This window comes from Octopus sinensis, linkage group LG15 (assembly GCF_006345805.1).
Source record: "Octopus sinensis linkage group LG15, ASM634580v1, whole genome shotgun sequence".
Lineage (NCBI taxonomy): Eukaryota > Metazoa > Mollusca > Cephalopoda > Octopoda > Octopodidae > Octopus > Octopus sinensis.
The window spans coordinates 25124526-25147701 of record NC_043011.1 but is presented as its reverse complement, the minus strand read 5'-3'; the positions used below and the strand labels follow the sequence as shown (position 1 = coordinate 25147701).

General features: G+C 34.3%; 1 protein-coding gene and 1 long non-coding RNA gene across 5 annotated transcripts in view; both read left to right on the top strand.

The window, feature by feature from the left end:
- The window catches only part of LOC115220002 (histone-arginine methyltransferase CARM1), a 100620-nt gene extending 89163 nt beyond the window's left edge, over positions 1-11457 (top strand). Inside the window, exons 13-14 of one of the 4 annotated variants that reach the window (XM_029790303.2) lie at positions 2525-2643; positions 10770-11457. In XM_029790303.2, coding sequence (XP_029646163.1) covers positions 2525-2643; positions 10770-10892 — 242 coding nt within the window. In that variant the 3' untranslated portion in view covers positions 10893-11457. Of the gene's footprint in view, positions 1-2524; positions 2644-10769 lie in introns of those variants that run through there. The other 3 variants (XR_003882402.2, XR_003882401.2, XM_029790306.2) reach the window with 3 other exon arrangements.
- Positions 11458-18901: 7444 nt separating this feature from the next.
- LOC118766251 lies at positions 18902-21684 on the top strand. Its single transcript, XR_005002166.1, has 2 exons — positions 18902-19246; positions 19588-21684. It is a non-coding gene; the product is annotated as an uncharacterized LOC118766251 (long non-coding RNA).
- Positions 21685-23176: the final 1492 nt, after the last annotated feature.

Sequence of the window (23176 nt, the reverse complement as noted above, 5' to 3'; positions counted from 1 at the left end):
TCTCTCTCAGACACACAAACACACACACACACCACACACACACACACCACACACACACACACAATTCTTCCTTCTCAAGAATGTCAGTTTTGGTTGAAACTGTAACTTAAGCTGAAATATTTTATCAAGTTTGTATCAGCTTTGGTTGGCCAAACCATACTTCAAAGGAAGTGAGTGAAAGGAAGAGAGATAATAAAGTAAGCAGTGATTGTACTTAAAAATCTAATAAAGTGATACTTATTGTAAATTTTTTTTTTGTCTCCTTTTTAAGATATCAATTAACCAACCAGTTTACATTATTGTATGAGTGCTTAAAGGGTCTACTAACATTATTTTGACAAATACAGGGAGTTATTGTCTTTACTGTTGAGGTAATAGCAAGGCAGGAACATGTCCAGAGTTATCTCCTGTACTCGCTGTATTTTGTTTTTCTTTTTTTTTCTCATCACATAATTATTCCCTCTTAATTTTTTAATATTAAAGCATTAAACATGTTAACACTCCTCCTGTTACAAAATCATTATATACTGAACTGTCCTAGGTGAATTCTCATGGTACTGTTGATAGCATCTGCTCTTGCTTACCGAGTGGTACACAGTTTGACTGCTAGGTGACTTTGCTTAAATATTGAATGGCACACTTAATCTGGCATCCAGTGTAATACTATTTACCTGATCCTTGGTGCTTTAAGTCTCTAGCTTCTGGGTTCTTTTTTTTCTCTCCACCAGTATGAGAGAAAAAGGGGTTATCATAGTTACTGCCCTTCTTCCTCTTATTAAACCACTAAAAAGACAAGAAAAAAAGATTCACTGCAGATTATTTAACGTGTAAAATATTAGTTAATATTTGAAATTGTAAGCGAAATATTCAGGACTTTTGTTGACCCTCATTGCATTATTGTTCAAGGTTTGTACCTGACCGATTCATATCTAAATATATGATATATTTAGATATAAATCAGTTACAAACCTTGAACAATATGATATATATGAAGGTGCATGGCTTAGAGCGTCGGGCTCACAATCACGAGGGTGGGAGTTCAATTCCCAGACTGGGCTGTGTGTTGTGTTCTTGAGCAAGACACTTTATTTCATGTTGCTCCAGTTGACTCTGCTGTAGAAATGAGTTGCGATGTCACTGGTGCCAAGCTGTATCTGCTTTTCCCTTGGATAACATCAATGGTGTGGTGAGGGGAGGCTGGTGTGCATGAGTGACTGCTGGTCTTCTATAAACAATCTTTCCTGGACTTGTTCCTCAGAAGGTAACTTTCTAGGTGCAATCCCATGGTCATTCATGACCGAAGGGGGTCTTAACTCTTTTTTTGTGATATATACATTACTGTTTATATAGGTTTGTTAAAAGTTAGAGCAATTTGATGTATGCTTTATATATGAAGTGATGTGTTGTAAAGAAGTAGATGACTAGTTGGTTATTAGCACTAATTATTGTTGGTTATTAATAGCTGGTTTCTGATGGGCTTCTGGAAATTTCTGTCTAAACTTTGTCTGCTTTATAAAGTTTGCATGTAATGATTTGAACCCTTGCCCTGTTAGGTTTAGATGCACCTGTCACCACCTCAGCCCTTTGTCCAACGGTGAGTATGGTTAAATTCTTCCATCTTGATTCAAAGATGGTGGCAGCTGGTTTTCTTAACATGGTCTTCATTGACTGGTCATTTCTTTTCTATTTACTTTATTTTTGAATTTTATTCATTTGCATAATTTCTGTTTTATTGTTCTTGAATTGGTTTTGTTAAATGCTGTATTTTTTTCTTGTCTCTTCTATTGGATATGAGTACCTGAAGTTTCTCTCTCATTCTTGTTTTGAGCACTTTCCTTTATTTGATTTTAAACCATTTGAATATAATGGGAGAGAAAATAAACTCAACCATTTTAAACATTCTCCCAAAGCCAATTTTGACTCATGCTTATATTTGTTTATACCTAATATACATATATATACATATACATGTATATATGTATATATAAATTTATATATATATCTTCTGAAATTTCCTCTGTGTAGATCTGGTCTAGTTTACCATGTTGCCATTTTTTTTTTTTTTTTGCCATCTGCACAATTAGGATGTAAGATTTTTTTTTATTGCTTCATCATTTATACAAAATGCATCAAAACTTAAGTGAGAGATTCTAACGGCAAAATTATTTTCCTCGATCACTCTCACTGTTCTTAGACTATTTGTGGCTCATTTGCTATATTTCCTTATCTATGATATAAGTTTTAAGCCAATCAGCGCTCTTAAACTTCAGCCAATAGTTTACCTTTTTTTAGCAGCCATGCAGGTGGCTATCTTTGCACTCCTCTTTCTTTTTCACATGTTACTTTAACCATATTCTGTATCAGGGTCTGGTTTGATTCCTTTGTTTCTCTGTAATTAGTGGGGTTAATAGTGATCTGAATATATTTGTTGTGTCTTTCTGTCTTTTGGAAATCTGGGTTACCTTGCAAATTGTTATCCCTAGCAATCATGTCTGATTGGTTTGTATGCCATATATCCTTTCAGCCACAATTGCACCCATCAACCCGGGCAGCATTCCCAGTGTTGTTAACCCTGTCTCAAATGCCAATGCCAACCGCACCTCAATTGGAGGAGGAATCAGCCCAGCCAGCTTTAGTTCACAGGTGGGTCTGCTCCTACTGACCTCTCACCCACATACAGTTGCATACACACCACTCCACATACAATCATCATCAGTCTTTATTTTTTTTTAATTCAGGGTTTAACCTTTTTGTTTGTTTATGTATCTTTAAAAATATAACTATTGTTCTGAATGTTTTCTAGTCAGGAAGTAATTCCATTTAACTGAGATTTGTTTCTTATATTTAGATGATAGAGTTTGTGTGAGCAGATAGCATTTATGAAGGAAGGGTTAATTAATTTCCCTTTACTTTGCAACCATAGGGTTCAATTGCACAATGCAGAACCTTGGGCAAGTATAGTATTGCTTAGAGTTGACAAATGCATTTTGAATGAAGTAGGCATATATTGGCAAAACATTGCCGATAAATCAATGCATCAAACAAGAATACTTTATAGTAATTTAATCATTCTGGACTGCACCTATATTGTAAGTGTATGAGCCAGTGATGGAAATCTGCAATCAATGATGCAGTTGTTCATAAATGCACAATTAAAAAAATTAGTAGCTCTTTTGCAATGCGATGTCTATTGCATCATCACCTCATTTCCTGAAAGCAGTAGTTTTATGGGACTTCTGTATATTCTCTATTACATATTTATACCTGTATGTTCTCTCTTTACTAATATTGTTATAGTGCTCTTAAGACTATAACAAGAACCTTTTCTTTGCTTTAATTACTGTTTGCATCAACAGCGATAGGTTTACATCATCATGCTACTCTATGAGTGACTTATATTCACAGAAAATTAGCTTGATAATTTCTTTCCTATCTTTCTGTTTTGTTTATTTCTAATGTCTTGGTGATAATTGTTTAAAAGCAATACAAATATTGGATTAGAATAATTTGAATGGTCTCCTTTAATGCAATTATTTCTCTTTTGATTATTATTATTATTATTATTTTTGGTTGCTGTAAAGTGAGATATTTTTGACATGATACTGTGTCAAACTTAGATTTAAAATTTTATGTTATTTATAAGTATGTATAATAACAATTGTGGATACTTGTAATTTTTTAAAGTTAAATTCTTGTTTCCATAACTAATGTATTATGTTAATGAGATTTATTTCTAAATGCTCTTGTAAGGATGAATGACTTCACATAATTTCCTAACCTCCTGTTTTTGTATATTTAACCATGTTAGCTTGTTAGAGATGGTTGAGACAGTAAGATGTTGGTCTATACACATTATTGTATTTGAATTTCATCTTTCTAGATTTTGAGTTGAAAGCTCCACCGACAGGGGTTAGGATTAATTTTTACTCTTATTTTTCATCTTTTAGGAGTCAACAAAATAGTCACTAGTAAAGCACTGAAGCGACTCTGACCATATTCCTCCCTTTACAAAATTTGTAGCCCTGAGCCTTAGCATAAGTTAATTATTTAATTATATTGTCTTGGGTAGCAGCAAAGGATTTATGAGATATTATGGAAAGCAATAGATATTTTAAAATTCTGCTTTCATTTTATATTTGCCCAAACTGTTGTTTGTATTAAACCTAGTTTGTTTCAACAGTATTTAGAATATTCAATAGCTTCTCATTAATTTGACTGCTGAAGAAATCCACAGAAATTTGCATGTGTAGATGCACAAATGCTTGCCAAAATGTACATTTGCATGTATTCACATGGAAAACCATAAATGCACTTATGAATACCAGTAAAACTAGTTTCCTCCCACCATTAGGCACACTAACATAGAGCAGCAATATTTCACACACGTCATTCATACTCTTTCATATTCATGCTTAAGATCTGTTTTTTTTTTCTTTCCTAATATTTATAAAATTTGTTTTTCTTTTTCAAATTTGGTATCTAAATATAAATCGATTTTTCTGCTGTTTATCTTGTAGGTAAAAGACCCTTGCTGTTTAGAGTTACATGTACACACAAACACAGACATACATACACACACTTACTCACTATAGTGTATGTTGTAGGTTAAGGAGAGATATGCAGATTAAGAAAACTAGACAGGGTTGGAAAATTTCCATAATTAATTAATGGTGGATATCTTATTCCTGACAGCACAGTTGTTCAGTTAGGAGTTCCCCATTTTCTGCATTCTGTTTCTTTGTAGCAGCAGAGTTGCTATATAACAACACTTATGTTCTTACCATTTCCTCATGAATGGCCTAAATAAAGCCAAGCATAGTAAGAGAACTAGTAGCTTAGGGTGCAAAACAGATGTATGTGCATTTGGTAGAACATAGGCAGTGGCAGATGCATGTTAATGGTTTAAAAAAGACAAAAACCTTACTTGAAATGTGATGGACAGCTTCTAATTTTATCATTGTGTCAGCATTAGTGATGTGGAGAGAAACACCAATGTTCTTTGCAATAGGCTTGAAAATTGTCAAGAGAGTTATTTCTCTTTGAATGAAACCAATGGTAGCCTGTTTAACCCACGAATAAAGAATATTTATCTACCAATGTGGTATTGAGCACTCATTATCACTAGTTGATATTAACGTGTGTGTATGTAGCTAGATAGGATATTATAATAATCACCACTATTTTAATGTCCACTTCTCCATGCTTGCATGGATTCAATAGCTTTTGAAGAGGATTTTCCACTCCTAGATTCCCTTCCTGTTTGCTACTTCTCACCTATTTCCAAGCAAGGTCATATTTCCCCATAGCCAGACAATTTTTGGAGATCATTGGAAATGAATTACACTGTATGAAAATGACGCTCATTTACAACTCTCACATGATGTCATGGCAAGGAGACATAAACATATACATTCAGACTCATCACATCAGGTACCTTTCTCTCACCACTGGCCCTGTGCTTGACTATGACTTCACTTAGTTTGACATGGTTTTCTCAAGCACAGTTAATTGCCAGAATTCTCGGCTGTGCTTGAGAGTACACATCAAGCTAAGCGAAATTGTAGTTGTGGCTAGTGTTGGTGAGATATATATCTTTTATTTTTTACTTGTTTCAGTCCTTAGACTGCAGACATACTGGGGCACCGCCTTAAAGAATTTTTAGTCAAATGTATTGACTCCAGTACTTATTTTTTAAAAGCTTGGTATTTATTCTTTTGGTCTTTTGCCAAATGGTTAAGTTATGAAGATTATGGGGATGTAAGCACACCAGCACCAGTTGTCGAGCAGTGGAGGGTGTGAGGGCAAACACAACACAAAGACATATGTACATACATACGATGGGTTTCTTTCAATTTCTGTCTATCAAATCCACTCACGAGGCTTTGGTCAGCCCAAAGTGCAACGCAATGAGACTGAACCTGGAGCCATGTAGTAGGGATACAAGCTTCTTACTACACAGCCACACCTTATATAGTAAAATTGATAAGAATGCTGTGGACTTGTCATGGGTGTGGAAAATCCAGCATTTCAGACAGCTCTTCAAGGAAAAAATGATAGAGAAATTAACGAAATAGAGTTTTACATCCTCTAAGTCAGATAATCTGGCTACCACTGATAGGGAATGCAGGACCATGGGACCTTTATATTCAAACTTGGTGCCATGTCACTAACATATTTAAAAGAACGATTTTCCTTCTATTCCTTCAATGAATTTTGTCTACTTTTCTATGCTTGCATGGGTCAGACAGAATTCACTGACTTAGGATATCCTATGGGTGGATGCCCTTCCTGTTGCCAGGTCTCACCTGTTTCCTAGCAAGGTAATACTTCCTATAGCTGGATATGGTTTGATGGAAAATAAGAAACAAAAGGTACTACTTATATGAGGTTGGCCCTTGTTTACAATTATTATATAAGGCAATAAAATAATACAGATGTATATATATTCAATGGTCTTCCAGTCACCAAATTGTGTATCAAGTCCATTCACTAAGCCTGAGATTGGCTCATGGCTGTAGTAGAAGATACTTGCTCAAGGAGATACTCAAATTGCTATGCACTAGAACTGAACTCAAAACCATGTGGGAATCAAGCTTCTAAGCCACACAACTATGCCTGCATGTACACACACACACACACACACACACACACATATGTACATAGAAAATCTATATATATGTGTGTGTGTGTAGATATATATGCACAAGCATATACATAAGTATGCATAAGCTACTGAAGCAAATTCATCGTCGTCATTTAATGTCTTGTCCATGCTGGCATGGGTTGGATGCTTTGACTAGAGCTGGGGAGCTGCACCAGATACCAGTCTGATTCGACATAGCTTTTGTGGCTGGGTACCCTTCCTAACATCAACCACTTTATAGTGTGCTGGGTGTTTTTATGTGGCACTGCATGTAATAAAAATGAACATGTAAAGATATATATTACTGTTGCTGTAAATTAGAAGTTATGACCCCTGTGCATAGTTGCCTATATTAAATGAGGTACACATTACATAAATCAGTGAGGAAGCTGCTATCTGCTCACAACCTACTATCAACAGCAAATAATAATGTACTCTCTCAGAAATGTATAATTTTCCTTAAAACATGAAAAGGAAAGTGCACAGACAAAATAGTTTTTGATACACCACCTCAAAGACAGGATGGTCAGAGATGGACTGTCTGTAAAAAGTGTTGTTCACCAGCATCTAAACAATTGTATATTAGCTTTATATACAGTATACAGTTTATCAACTGTTGTATCTTCTGGAAAATGTACATTACCTGAAAATGGTTAATTCTCATTTTTGACTGCTTCCACCTTTCTTGCTCAATGTCCCCTCACTCATTCACCATTACTATTCATTGGAGCTGATAACAATTTTCAAAATGTTAGGTATTTGAGAAATGTGGTGTCTTTTGATAGGATGCGTGACAACATCAGGATGTAAGTCTTAGATGAATTTCAGACCAGGTCTATTTCTTAGTTTTACTATATTTTAAAGTCTTTTCAGATCCCACAGTGAGTACATCAGTTTCACTATTTTGCAAGTGATCACGTGACCGACCAGACCATCAGATGTTGTTACACATTGCTGGTCACAATGCGTTCGCATTGTTTTAGCCTTCGAATGACGCCACCCCGCTGGCTAAGCGAGCAGGCCAACAGAAGAAAGAGTGGTGAAAGAGTACAGCAGGGATCACCACCCCCTGCCGGAGCCTCGTGGAGCTTTTAGGTGTTTTCGCTCAATAAACACTCACAATGCCCGGTCTGGGAATCGAAACCGCGATCCTAACCACTAGGCCATTGCGCCTCCACATTTTGCAAGTGTAATTGTTAATTATTCGAATTTTCCCCAATCAGATTCCTCTATAAATGGAAAGGTGGAGGAAGAAGCATATTGATTTTATAGATTTTAATATAGTGCTAAGGCGGTGAGCTGGCAGAACCATTAGCATGCCAGGTAAAATGCTTTGTGGAATTTTATCTGTTTTTATGTTCTAAATTCAAATGCTGCCGAGGTTGATCTTGTCTTTCATCCTTTTGAAGTCAATAAAATGAGTACCAGTTGAGTACTGGGGGTCAATGTAATTGACTTATCCACTTCCTGGAAGTTGCTGGTCTTGTACAAAAATTTGAAATCAATATAGTTAATGCCTTTTGTAGCTATTCCACTGATAGCATTTCAGCTCAGCACTGCACTTTGATGTTGATCATTTGGTGCTTAATCATAGCAATTGTTGACTATGCCAGGCTTGTCTATAGTTATATATTGATCTGTGGCATTATGGGATATATTACACCAATCATTTGTTAACCAGTATATCAACAGCCTATTGATTTAAGTAAATTCCACCAAAGGCAAAATTGATAGTTGAGTAAGATGACTCACGTTTTTTGTATCACTACAGTTTTACAGCTTGAGTTTCTGCAGTCTTGTACTTGCCTAGACTGTGTGTGTGTGTGTGCGCCTGACTTATATTATTAGTTAACTTCAACTTCAGATTTTGATTAGTTTTTGGAAGAAAAATTAAGCTTATGCAAGAATACAACGGTGTAGATATACAAGGTGCTAGCCTGGCTGGGTAGTTGAGAAGCTTGCTTCTCAAACATTTGGGCTTTGGTTTAGTCTCACTGTACAGCACCTTGAGCAAGTGTCTTTGTGAGTGGATCTGGTAGACAGAAATTAAAATGAGCCCATTTTATATGTGTGTATGTGCACCTGTCTCTTGACGTAAGTGGTGGTTGTAAACAAGCGTGAAAAATGTCTGGCCACAGGAAATATTACAATGCTTGGTAAACAGGTGAGGGATAGTGACTTGAAAAGCATTTAGCTGTAGAAAATCTTCCTCAACAAATTCTATCTGATCCAAACAGACATGGAGAAGTGGTTGTTAAATGGTGATGACAGGTTTCCAGAGAAGTGAGGAATAAATGCACAAATGTATAAAAAACAAAACAAAAAAAAAAGCAACTGATTAACCACCTAATATTCCTTAATTTGCTTTGTCTTTTTGTTTACCCACATTCTCATTTAATGTAATATGGTCATTTTATGATGGACTCAGTTTTGACATCTGAGCATCTAATTGTTTGATCAGTTGAATGAACTAATTAATGATTTAGTATGAGAGGTGGCTGAGTATTTTACAGGTACATGTACTTTAATGTACTTCAGAAGTAGAATCAGTGTAGCACAGTTTGATAATGCTGGATCTTTGAATGACAAAGCTCATTCCATCTATCAGGTTTCTGTATAGTTTTCATTTAATTTCACTAACAAGGCTTGGGTCAGCTTGAGGATATGCTAAAGGCATTTACCCAAGATACCGTGTAGTGGAACCAAACCTGGGACCGTGTGGTTGTGAAAGGAACTTATCGTGAACCACCCATCATCCATACATATATCCATACATATTCATATAGTACATATAAACAGATTTCAGCTTGTGTGGTATATCTAGAGCATGGCTAGTGGAACACAGTCTCTCATTGGTGGATTTCAATTTGGTAATGTAAGCTAATAGAACACTCATCAGTTTTTCAGTGCTTCCATTACTTGTATGGTACTTAGGTATAGTTAAGATCAGAGAAACTGCATAGCACTGTTGACAAAATACAACTGAAAACCTTCTGCAACTGTTGGGTATCATTGAATACAGTGAGTCTCATTATACATTTAGAACTATATAACCCACTAACAAACTCTGGATTGTGTATCAAGCTGAATTTAAAAAAAAAAACAACAAAAAAACTGCTCTCATGTTCTTTGTTGGAATTTTTCCCTCTTCATTAAAAAAAAAAAAAAATCCACAGGTTTCATGGCTGTGTAAGAGAGAATTCATTAAATTTAGTTTTCTAAGTTTTGCATTGAAATATATTTACATATACTTGCATTCCTGAACATGCACATGCGTGTGCACACACTGAATGGCATGAGAGCCGATGTCTGAAGTACATTTTTGTGTCGGCTGTGGTGCAAATATTGACTGGGATTTCTCACCTAATTTCCACAAACAGGGCAGAACAGAAGTTAAAATGAGGGATTGTTCTTCCTCTCATTCTGTCTCTGTGTTTGTCATATGAACCTACAGAAGACCAATAAACCTTATCAAAATACACGAACAATAATCAGTTGTTCCTAATGTGATTTGTGCAACATTTTTGGAGGGGAGCAAAAAAAAGAAAGAAAAAGCAAACAAGAAATTAACCCTTTTGATATTGATCAGCCTGAGATTGACCCCAGTTCTGATACAGAACCTCTTGTTTTAAAGTGTTCATGTATAAATTTACTGCTTTCCCATCATCACAGTTCATTAAAAACACTAATAAATTTACTAAATATCTCCAGTCAAAACTTACGGACATATACCATTAGAAATCTTGTCACGAAACTATTAGCCTTTTAGCATTTAAATCGGTATGACCTAACCTCTCGTACCTACCCTGCAGTGTCATTCTAAAAATAAAACAAAGCAATCATATCATCAAAATCTTGAGTCTATGAGATTATGCATGACTGATTCAAAACTGTGAATAAATAAGCATTACATTTGATAGAATAGTAATCTGAATGCTAAAGGGTTAAAGACTTGACACAGAATTTCTAATGAATTTTAAATATATTTAAGTAATTTAGATTTTTTTTTTTTCAAAAAACAAAAAAAAAAAACAAAAAACTATTAGTTAATGTTTGTTGTGTCTTGATTGCACTTTCTAACTAAAATTTTTTTACGTTTCTCTCTCTTTCTTTCTTTCTTTCATAGAATGTCATCACTGGAGGTACAAGTCATTATCCTGTTAGTAACCAGTTCATGATAGGTGACTATGTAATGCCTGGTAATGTTGTCACCCCCGCTAATAACTACCGCAAGTCTGAAGCTGTCTAGTACTCTGCTCTAGTACTCTTTCTTGCCTGCCCTGCCCCAGAACCTCTTTCCATTTCCTCCCTTCCAAATCACACCTACTCCCTCTTTCTTTTACATGGATTCAGACACTATAAGGATTTTGTGACAGATCCATTTTATTCTGTTCCTTTTTTTTTTACACATCACCCTTCAATCAAACCATGAACTAAAGAAAAAGGCACAGTTTCTGCCTCCTCCTCCTTTTACTCTCTTTTTGACTGTAAATGCAAATTTATGTGGGCCTGGGCCTGCTGCAACGAATGGAAGTAGCAGTGGATATATCCAAGCTTATTTCAGGTATATCACAAATTCATGTGAACATACACCACACACATCATTTAAAAGAATTTGAGAAAAGTATCTTTCTCTCTCTCTCTCTCACACACACACACACACACATGCAAACATAATCTCTGTCTCTTTTTCTTTCCCAAAATACCACATCCATACATAGACACATTGAAGACATTATTGTTTGGAAACAAAAAAGTTTTCCAGCCAGACTTTTACTGAAAAGAAAAAGACAACAACCAAGGTTTAAAAAAAAGCGGAAAAAACCACCTCCCTCATTAAATAAAAAAGGCAACAAGAAAGTAAAGTCAAAGAAGAATATATAGCAGATTGAAGGATTTCTTATCAGCAAGCAGCAAGTTATAGTCAAAGGGCTTTTTTCCCCCAAGGAAATTAAAGAAACAAATGTTGACATTTTAGATTCAGGTATAACATCACACACGCGCACACATAGACACAGACATATGTGTATTGTTATGTGTATGTATATAAAGATATATATATACATACATGCATGCATACATACTTATATTTATAATGCACATATATTTGTATCATACTCAGAATTTTTTAAGGGGTTCTGAGCATTTTAGTTTGTTGTTATTATTACTAAAATAAGCTGGCAGAATCGTTAGTAAGCCTGGTAAGATGCTTGGCAGCATTTTGCCTGTCTTTACGATCTGAGTTCAAATTCCACCAATGTCGACTTCACTTTCATCCTTTTAGGTCAATAAAATAAGTACCGGTTGAGTCCTGGGGTCGATGTAATCGACCTACCCCTGCCCCCAAATTGCTGGCCTTGTGCCGAAGTTTGAAACCATTATTATTTTCATTGTTATTATGCTAGATTTGACAGAACAAAAGAACATGTTGGTTCTTATCCTAAAATCCATTTTATTTATTTTGTACTGCCATGGAAAAGTATATGCAGACTGCCATATCCTCCCTCCTTTATTTCTCTCTTTCTGTGTGTGTGTGTGTGTATATATATATATATATATATATATATATATATATATATATATATATAGTCAAATAATTATACCTGGTGAGAAATTGTATAGTAATGTAAAACTACAACTTTGTATAAACATAAATATAGTTGAGTAACTCAGCTTAACTTCCTTCAGTCAGCTGACCTGCAAAACTACTTTTAGTAGTGTATGCAGTGAGATCTATATATGATATATATTTGAATATATATATATACAATGAAGGCAAATATATCTAAGAAGGCATTACTTAATAGTACACACACTCACATACCTTTGTTTCTGTCTCTAGCTTTTGTTGTAGCAGCCTTTTTTTTTTTCTCATCCTCTTTATATTCATAATTCATACATTAAAAATAATACTCCACGTTCCCTCAAAGTAGCAAACATCAATTGATTGTCTGCTTTGAAAAGATTAACTGCATCAAATTCAAATGTGTTTGTTTATTTCTTTGTTTGTTATGTTTCTTATAATGCCGGTTATGATGATCCTTACTTCATTGCAGTGTTACTTACGAAATCTTGTGTCTTGGAAACTAAAACCCTCATCTCTCCTCAAAACCATTGGATTATTTGTGTATGTGTGTTGTTATTTTTCTAATATGCTACTGGCTTAGACTCACTGTGTGCGTGCGTTTAGTTACGCACCAAATATTTACTCTGTGTGTGTTAGTTACGCACCAAATATTTACTTTGTGTGTGTGTATATAAGATACAAGATGGGCCAAAAGTCGTGCACCAAGATAAGTCATATTTATATTGCACATTTCAAAAACGATTTTTCTGAAATTGAATAAAATAAAATGATAATGAACAAAACAAATAATAATAACAAAATATAAATATGGTCCAGCCCATGCTAGCATGGAAAGCGGATGCTAAACGATGATGATGATGTCAACTGTGTCAGTTGCATGACTTTTGGCCCATATATATATAATGTGTGTGTGTGTGTTTATATATAAATACATAAAACACATAATTTCTATATTTATGTATAGATAGATGTATGTATATATAAATGTGTGTGTATGTCTCAAATTTTTATTTTATTTTTTTAAAATCAGTTTTGAGTTGATACAAGGAACTAAAGGATTAACATTTTTCTATACTTAGTGTTACTTTTTTTTTTAACCTGGAAAGAAAACTTTTAAAAGAAATGATAGAAAAAAATTGAAAATAACTAAAAGGAATAAAATAAGTGAAATTGGTCAAAAGTTTTGATATTTAGTATTTTTATAACCTCTCAAGATAATTCCTTTATTTTAGAAGTTGAATCCCACCAAGATTGGCATTGCCATTCCTCCTTTTGGGGCTGTTAAAATAAAATGTCAATCAATTACTGAGGTTAATGTAATTGACTTGCCCACTCTTCTCAAAATTGCTGGCCTTTTATCAAGATTAGAAAAGTATTATTATTATTGTTATTAAGGTGGCGATCTGGCAAAATGCTTTGTGGCATTTCATCCATCTTTACGTTCTGCTACGGTTGACTTTGCCATTCATCCTTTTGAGGTTGATGAAATAAGCACCATTTGAGTACTGGGGTTGATGTAATTGACTTAACCCATCCCACCAAATTTCAGGCCTTGTGCCTATAATAGAAAGGATTATTATCATTTGTGAAGTATATTTACCACTTAAATGTGGCTAACCCTTAAGGGTGGATGCTGGGTGGATGCTACTACGAGCTACAGTAGCATCCACACTTAAGGGTTAGCTACATTTAAGTGGTAAATATACTTCACAATGTCGTGCAGCTACTGTTTATACCTTACTCAGAGATTTATTATTATTATTATTATTGTTATATATTGGATGATGATTCAGTTAGCTACATTCCTCTAAATTTTTTCTTATGCTAATGAAGGAAATCCTTATTATTGTGTTACAGTAATAGTAATAATAATTATTGATGTTACTACTTATTATTATGTATTTAGAATTAAAATGAAAAATAGCAACAAATTCCTCTGTGATGGGGTTTGGTTTATGTTTGGTGCTAACGGACAAACTGATGAGAATAATTGAAGGAAATAACATTGTATAACAATATAACAGACTGCGTTGATCTTTTGTATTACTACACTGAGCCACAGCTGGCTTCAGTTAGTTGGTAGATATGCCAACCTGGCTGTCTGAAGAGTAAACATGTTGTATTCTGTCATCAGTGCTGTGCTATGTATGCTCTATAGCCAAAACCCTTGATTCGTTCTTTCTCAATCTGCCCAACTGGGATGCAATGTGAGCCCTGAGAAATTTACGAGTTGTTTCAGTTGGTTTGGTGTGCTGAGCTTTAAGATCTTTTCATTTGATATATGTAACTTGGTTGAGAGCCTGCTCTGAAGTCAACAGGAATGGTTACTCTTTGACTGCATGAAATAAATGAAGATTGACTGGTTGGTTGGTGGGTTGATTTAGATGTTATGTTTCCCAGATAAATATATTTAAAAAAAATAAAGACAGTGGGTGGGATTAATTTAGATATTATTGATTCTTATGCTTTATAAAGAAATTCTTCTTGAGACAAGAAAGAAGTGTCTTTGGACACTGAGCATTGTCTGCCTGCTGTGTGTCACTAGTGACTGTTGGCTGTGCAGTATTTGACCATCCAGTTGCTGTGTCAAGTCAGTGCATAAATATTAAACTCAGTCAAAATTTCTTAACATTCATTTCTAGCTACATATACATGAACACATACATGCATACACATTCTTTTCTAAATGTGGAATGTGTGCCAAGTAGCCTGAGGAAGATAGGGACTTGCAATTGTATATTTCTTTCTGATTTAATGTAATTTTTTTTTCTAATTTCAAATACAAAACTAAAGAGCTGAGTTCAAATTCTGGTATGGGCAAAACTGACTAGCATCTTTAATTCAAAAAGGAAGAAGCAACAGTAAACAAACAGTAGCATCTCTTATCCATTTAGTGTCATAAATTAGAAATCAAGAAATATTTCAGTATATGGGTATTGCTTGGTAGTAGTGGTGGATGAGAAAATAAAAGCTTGTTGGAAAAGTGGTAGTTAAATTAGTTCTTGCTAGTGACCTGTTTTAATTTTTTTGTTTGTGCTCTCTTACACACACACACACACATATATATGTTTCTATATATTTCTGTATAGTTATTTTGAAGTTATGGATCTCCATTGTGCATATACAAACAAGAAAAGCTGAGGTTTTACTCAATCATTACATTTAAGTTTTCCTCATTATTAGCAATGAATCTCTGAGTAACAGTGAAGTGAAAGCTTACCTGTAAATAAATCAAATTTTGGTTTACCTATATGTGTATGCATGTGTATAAAAGCTTTTTTCTGCTTCTGTTGTCAAGTACTTAATATTCATTCGGTTAAATGTTTATATTCATATATTTATTCCATAATTCCGTCTTTGAAAATTTTTACTTGTTAGAAAATTTTTAAATTTCATAAATTGCATATTTAGTTAAATTTTATGAAACATTAGAAGTTTGATAAAGTTTTATATATATAATTCTATCTAGTTGACTAGCCTTTACAATTTTATTATCTCTCTGAAGAAGGTGTTGTGAAGTCAGTATTTTATGAAGAAGCATAATTTTTCTCATTTGCAGGTTTGCTAACCAAGTAGTTCTATGTCGGTCCTGTATTCAGTCTCTCTTGATTTCTCTTGTATTAACATCTTTTTTTCAACAGCCTCTGTTAGCATCCTATGAATAGTAGCAGCTCTGGTTAAACAGTGCTTTAGTTTTAATTTTGGAAATTTATTTACATTTTGCTGTCCGATAATATTTGAAAAGGAAAAGCCTGGCTCAAAAAGACATGGCATTGTTATTATTATAAATACGTATTGGTCAAAAATGCCTTCCACTATTTCTTTTGGGTCTTATATTCTAAGTTGAAATCTCGCAAAATCAGGTTTGCCTTTTGTCCTTCTGGCAGTTGTTGAGAAAATAAAGTATCAGTCAAATAATGGGGTCTTGAATTTCAGGCTGTGTACCTATGTTAAAAACCATTATTTTATTACTTGGAATAGCAGAAAAGGGTGAAGTGATAGGATAAAATCACTATGCAGTATTATGATCTATTACATGCTTAGTTCAAATCCCACCAGCTTTAGTTTGCTTTCAGTGATATTGATTATACTCTCCCACTTACAAATGTTTAACTTTGTGCCAGTTGTTACTATAGATTCATCTCTCTACATTCAACTCACAACCCACTGGGGTTGTTGAAATGAAGTGAAAATCAAATGTGTACAAGGGTCAATCTGCTTAATTTATAACCTTCTACAAATTTGTGGCCTTGTATCTGTTAATATATTTTGTTGTTATCACTGCAGACTACAATTTATTATACATAGTTTCACCCCCATCCCCTCACATGTCCAACCTTTGTGTGAGTAATGGAGCTGAGCAAAAATAGTCTCGGCAATACACTCGGACCAGTCAAATTAATTAACAAAATTTGACTCTGTGTGTGTGTTAAGTTTTACAGTGAGTTTAGATCCTGCCTGGTTTGACATTGCCTTTTATCACATCAGTGCCTGGTCGAACCACATCATTACAATGTGAGTGGCAAATGCAGTGAGTATAGTGCCAACAAACTGAGTTTATGGTCCAATTTGAATTGTTTTAGTTTGCATATTGAAAAAAAAATCTCATCTCACTCCCCTTCTCCCTCTGAAAATTGTAGCCTTGAAGAAGCAGTTTGCAACTTTTTGTTCCTCTTGGGGGACCCCTAAATAAAATTTATATATATAGCAGCAAGTTGTGGCTCTCTGACCTATTTGATCCTATCAAACTGTCCAACCTGTGTCAGCAAGAAAGTGGAAAGTGGGCATAAAATGATGGTGGTGGTGATGATTTTATCGATTTTTTTCTTCTCTATCTTGGAGTTAAATTTCATAAGAGACTAAGCAAATCATAAAACTGCTTTTGAAAGATTCAGTTGTGCTTAATCCATCAGTGGCCACAAAAACGGTTTAAGAAATTTTGTCTTAAGTACTTGCTTAGACCAAGTTCCTTTACAATTCCCTATGAAGTTATTTTTGCCATAGGATTTCTTACTACCTACAAATATATCTTAGAGAATAATGTTGTTTGCATGATATAATTATGTCTAAAGAATTAACCACTGAAATTGACTTACAAATGCATTTCTGTAAGAATACCTGCATTTCAGAGATCTCTAGTTGAGAAATAATGTCTTACAGCATAGTGCTGATGTAAAAAAAATTTATCATTGATAATTAAGCTCATTATGAGCAATGTTTAAACACTCTTTGTCCTTTTGAAAATTAACAATTTCAGGTTTCATGCCTGTGTAAAGAATAATCAGCATGATTGTCACAACTTCACAAGTGTTCTAATTATGAATCTCAAGCTTTATATCTACATAAAGAAAATTCTATTCTTAAGAAACACATAGATGGTTAATGATGTTGGGGTAAGCTAATTTGGCTAGGCTTCCACCATCTCTGATAATTTTCAACATCATTCCTACAATATATCCTTGTGTGCCTCCATGTTAGGGATCAGTATTGATTTTGGAGTTAAGGATGACAGTGTAAGAAAGTAGAAGAAAGAAAAAAAAAAAGAAATTATTTATTTTGTATCTGCTATTAAATTCCGTCCACCCAACAATGTGTAGGTTGGTCTATAGTTCATTTATGACATACGTATGTGTGTATACATACATACATACATATATATATACACACACGTGTGTGTGTGTTTGTGGACTGAAACACCAATATGTTATTGCTGGGAGTCTTTATTTTTTTTTAGATATTTATTTACACCTTCCCCTATCTTTTTGTTGAGTGGTTCAACAAAATAGAGCAAAAACTTTCATTTTATTATTATTATATATGGGCTTGTTTCCTTAATCACTCCCTCTTTAAGTGGCAGCATTTTACACTGTCTTTTAGCAATATTTATATTATTGCTTTAGAAACATTAATTTCTTATCTTCTAATTCATTTTTGTTTCTTTTGTCCTATTTTTTCCCTACCTCATTTTCAAACATTGGAATCCTTTAATTGCAGTCATATTTCTATGACATCTTAAATTAAAAAAAAAAATCAAAAAACTTCTTTTGGTTCACAAGGTTTATTATTATAATTATATATATATATATATACACACACACACACATTGTTTTCTCAAGCTCAAGGGAACCATTAAGTATAGTAAGAGAGAAATAAAGAATGGTTATTCCAGTTCTAAACATTGCCCCTAACACATCCTAAAATTATGGTTGTAGTAATTAGCATGATATTCTTGTATCTGTTTTGTGACTCTATGTATCTTAAACTCTACTTTGTAAGTTAAATTTTTCTTTTTACATTTCTTTTTTTATGAACAATTTTCATTGTAAAAAAATACAAAGCAAAAAAGAAACACTCTTTCACTTTAGTTTATTTTAGTAATTGATAGTTTCAAAAATACCTACTAGGCATTGGCTCAAAGTTATTAAGAGAGATTTGCCAAGTTTTTGTGTATGATTTGTTCCTTATATATGTGAGGGCGCGTGGCTTAGTGGTTAGGGCATTCGGCTCATGATCGTAAGGTTGTGAGTTCGATTCCCGGCGACGCGTTGTGTCCTTGAGCAAGACACTTTATTTCATGTTGCTCCAGTCCACTCAGCTGGCAAAAATGAGTTGTACTTGTATTTCAAAGGGTCAGCCTTGTCACTCTCTGTGTCATGCTGATTATCCCCGAGAACTACGTTAAGGGTACACGTGTCTGTGGAATGCTCAGCCATTTGCACGTTAATTTCACGAGCAAGCTGTTCCGTTGATCGTATCAGCTGGGACCCTCGTCGTTGTAACCGGCGGAGTCTTTAATATATGTTCTTACAATGATAGAAATAACCTAGCTTCATTAATCGAGAAAGTATATCTAAGTGTGTCTATGCAGATAGACATTGAATTTCAATATCATCTTGTTAGTTTTAAACTTAGCCAAGTGTTTTTCATATTGCTACATTTTATCATTGATCTTTCTTCATGAACAAACTCATAAAACTATTCCTGATCAGTCCGATACTTTCACGACATTATGAAAGGTTGTGTCTGGAGAGAGTCATTTTCTTTTTGTGCCTTATAATATAACACTCACCAGTAAAATTTCAACTTTTTTCTTATTTTTATTCTCCTAAAATTTTCGTTGCGTCTTGCAACCTTTTCAATAGTTTTGACTCTCAAAACTATTGAAAAGGTTGCAAGATGCAACAAAAATTTTAAGAGAATAAAAATAAGAAAAAAGTGAAAATTTTAGGGTGAGTGTGTTACATTATAAGGCACAAAAAGAAAATGACTCTCCCCAGACAAAACAGAATATGCTTCAACACATGAAATCATATAAAGAATCTTGCAAACCAAATCCCAAAACGAAATATTATGAAAGGTATTTTATGCAATATCTTTTGTGCCAAGTAGAATTGTCTTAAATTTTATTTCTGCTGGGGAAAAACAGGATCAAATGGCTTTTAGTCATTATTAATTTTCAATTTTAAACAACATTAAGGTTTTATTTTTATTTATTTATTTTTTTTTTTTTTTGGACAAATTTAACAAAAGTTTTGACCATGCAAAATTTTTTTTGATAGCTCCATTGCCTGATATCTGAGAGAAAATTAGCCATGATTTGTAACAGGCTAAATGCTTGTAAGATGTTCAGAGATATGTGCTCTCTCTCTCTCTCTCACACACACACAGATGATTTGCCATTTCATAAAGTGGTTGCCTATTCAATAAAGGATCCTCTACATGGTCACTTGATCTGCAAGAAATAGCAGCCAAATCATACCACATTGTCTTAGATAAAAGAAAAGAGACATTGGATAATGTAGTTCAAGACAAAAGGTGTTATGGCCATGGCTGGAACACCTTTGACTGCAGGTCTGCTTGATTAGAGCTAACTTGTGACTAAATAACAGTTTAAAAAACAACAAAACACCACTATTTTACTCTGACTTAATTCTTCATGTCTGATGATTGCTGTGGTTGTCAAGTAATTTTTAGAAGGCAGATTTTAAAAAAATACAAAAAATTACATAAACAGAAGACTTTAATTCAGTTTACCCAGACTGTTGAAATATTTTTTTCATTGGGTTCTAGACTGAATTCCATCCCACCCCTACTCCCCATTTTTTAAAAATAATTTTGTTCTGTTTTGTTACATTTCTGAATCAAAATCTGTCTTTAACCTGTTCTAAAAATATGGAAGGCTAAGGGACTTGGTGTCTGTTTGTTATGGTATCCATAAAAAAAAGAAAAGAAAAAAAAAAGAATATGTAACAAATAGAAATAAAATTCAAATAATGTGTGGCCTAATTCATTAAGGCATGAACTTTTTTCTGTTTGTTGTGATGTGTAGTAGATTAGCTGATTTCCTATTTCCCCCCACTCCCCCCTATAAAAGAAAGAAATTGGGCCTCAGTGAAGATCAGACCAGTGTATAACATTACTCCTCATTCTCCCCCATTCAAGCAGCTTTATGTTTCCTGGTTGAAATTAACTGAAATTTAACCCTTTCACACTGGTGTGAAAGGATAGTATGTTATGTACTGTGTGCATTTTTTTTTAATACTCTCTGATGATTTTCATAATTATAATCTTGATAGTAAATCTCCTTGAATGTGCTAAGGATATTAGTGTAGTCTTCTAGTTCGGTTAAGGCAATGATTTCTGAACATCCTTTCTCAACTCATGTTGTTGAGTTTAATACTGCCGTTTGTTTGATGGGATTGTGGAGTGACTGACTGTCTAGGTTACTCTAGGGTTGTCTAACAGAATTATCAGTTCAGCTGTGGCTGATGTAATAACAACAACCCACTCCATACAACTCAATCTGGTTAATTCTTTTATAAAAGTCAGTGGTCTTTTGATTGGTTGAGTTCAGACCAATTTACCTCATGTTTTGTTGATCCTATAATAATGTTCCTTTAGGGACGAATTCACCACCATAACTAAAAAAGAATCAAACAAAACAAAACAACCCCATGCATCATGATGCAATCTGTGTAAATATTCCAACTAAGTCTGCTCTGCTTAACCCACCATGACAAGATAATCCAGTATAATTCTTTTTTAAAGTTTAAAAAGATTTAAGGATTTTCACAGATGATTTGCTGTAACTATAGATTTAGTTATTGGTTTGACAACTGAGACCCAGTTTGTAATGTAGATGGCTAATGGGGCCTGCACACATGGCATGGCTAGTTGTGCCGCCTTTGCTGCATAGTTGACCTTGCTGAGCTCCAGCCGTCATCTAGATGTATTGGCTTCCATCGAAGCCTCAGATATTTCTTAGTTTTATTTTTTGTTTTTTTTTTGTATATTTTTCTTTATAATATTCTTGACAATTTTTTCATAGGAAGGAAGAAAAAAGAAAAGAAAAGCAAAAGCTTTCACTTGAAGTTTTAGTAGATTAATAATCACTGTTAAAAATGTCAAATCACCTTTCCTTTTTCAGGCCAATAAATGCCCCCCTTCTCATATACAAATGTCTTGTGTTTTCATTCTTTATTTTTATACTTTTATTTTCATGCAATTGAAACATGTTAAAGAAGAATAAAGTTTTATGACATTAATGTTGATGATGACTAATTTCATTGTCTGCTAGTTTTAATCTCATGGTAGAGAGAAGCTGTTATCATTATCATAATTTAGCGTGCACTTTTCAATGCTTGCATGGGTCTTATGGAATTTATTGAGGCAGATTTTCTACAGCTGGATGCCCTTCTTGTTGCCAACCTTCACTTACTCCCAAGGATTGTATTGTTTCCCATGTTCAGATGTTATTCATTGTAGACATGCTACTCATTTACAGCTGTCATATGATGTCAAGACATGGGTACACACACATACACATGGTCAAGCTGCTGCTGTAGAGTGTTGGAAAGCAAGCTTCTCTATCACAGCTACATCTGCAACTATCACGAGATTAAAGCTACTGGAGTACATAGGACATGTCTTATACTAAAAGTGGGTGGCAATGGTGGTGAGTCGTTGCCTGGTCATATCATTGTCAATAACTATAAACATAGAGGGTGCCTCCATGAGGTTGTCCAGATTGCTAAGAATAACAGCCACATCTACATTATAAAACTTGAAAAAATAAAAACAACAACTGGTTAATGTATTCTTAGATATATAAGGCGCAGGAGTGGCTGTGTGGTAAGTAGCTTGTTTACCAACCACATGGTTCTGGGTTCAGTCCCACTGCGTGGCACCTTGGGCAAGTGTCTTCTGCTATAGCCTCGGGCCGACCAAAGCCTTGTGAGTGGATTTGGTAGACGGAAACTGAAAGAAGCCCGTCGTATATGTGTGTGTATATATACATATACGCGTTTGTGTGTCTGTTTGTCCCCCTAGCATTGCTTGACAACCGATGCTGGTGTGTTTATGTCCCCGTTACTTAGCGGTTCGGCAAAAAGAGACCGATAGAATAAGTACTGGACTTACAGAAAGAATAAGTCCCGGGGTCGAGTTGCTCGATTAAAGGCGGTGCTCCAGCATGGCCGCAGTCAAATGACTGAAACAAGTAAAAGAGTAAAAAGAGTATATGGAAGGATGAGATAATTGTAGCTGGAGCATCTTTGATTACAACTTAACCCTTTCGTTACCGTATTTATTTTGAGATGCTTTGTGTTTCTTTCAATTAATTTTAAATTAATAAAGAATTTAGTAAAATAACTTAGTTATCATTAAGCTGGTGTAAGGAACATAAATTGTGACTACGGTTTGGTGGAAGATTTTAATTCAAAACTTATGAAAACAAGACATTTATACTACAGAGCCGGAGGCGGTTTCAGCCGGGTTGGTATTGAAAGGGTTAATGTTCAATTGGACCTATGTCTGATTAAACAATCACAATAATGACCTGTAAACTTGCAGTTCCATTATAAAATAAAGAGATTTATACAGTTCAACAGATGTTCTTGAACTGTTTGGAGCATAGAGGATTAAAAAACTCTTCAGTATTGTTTTCT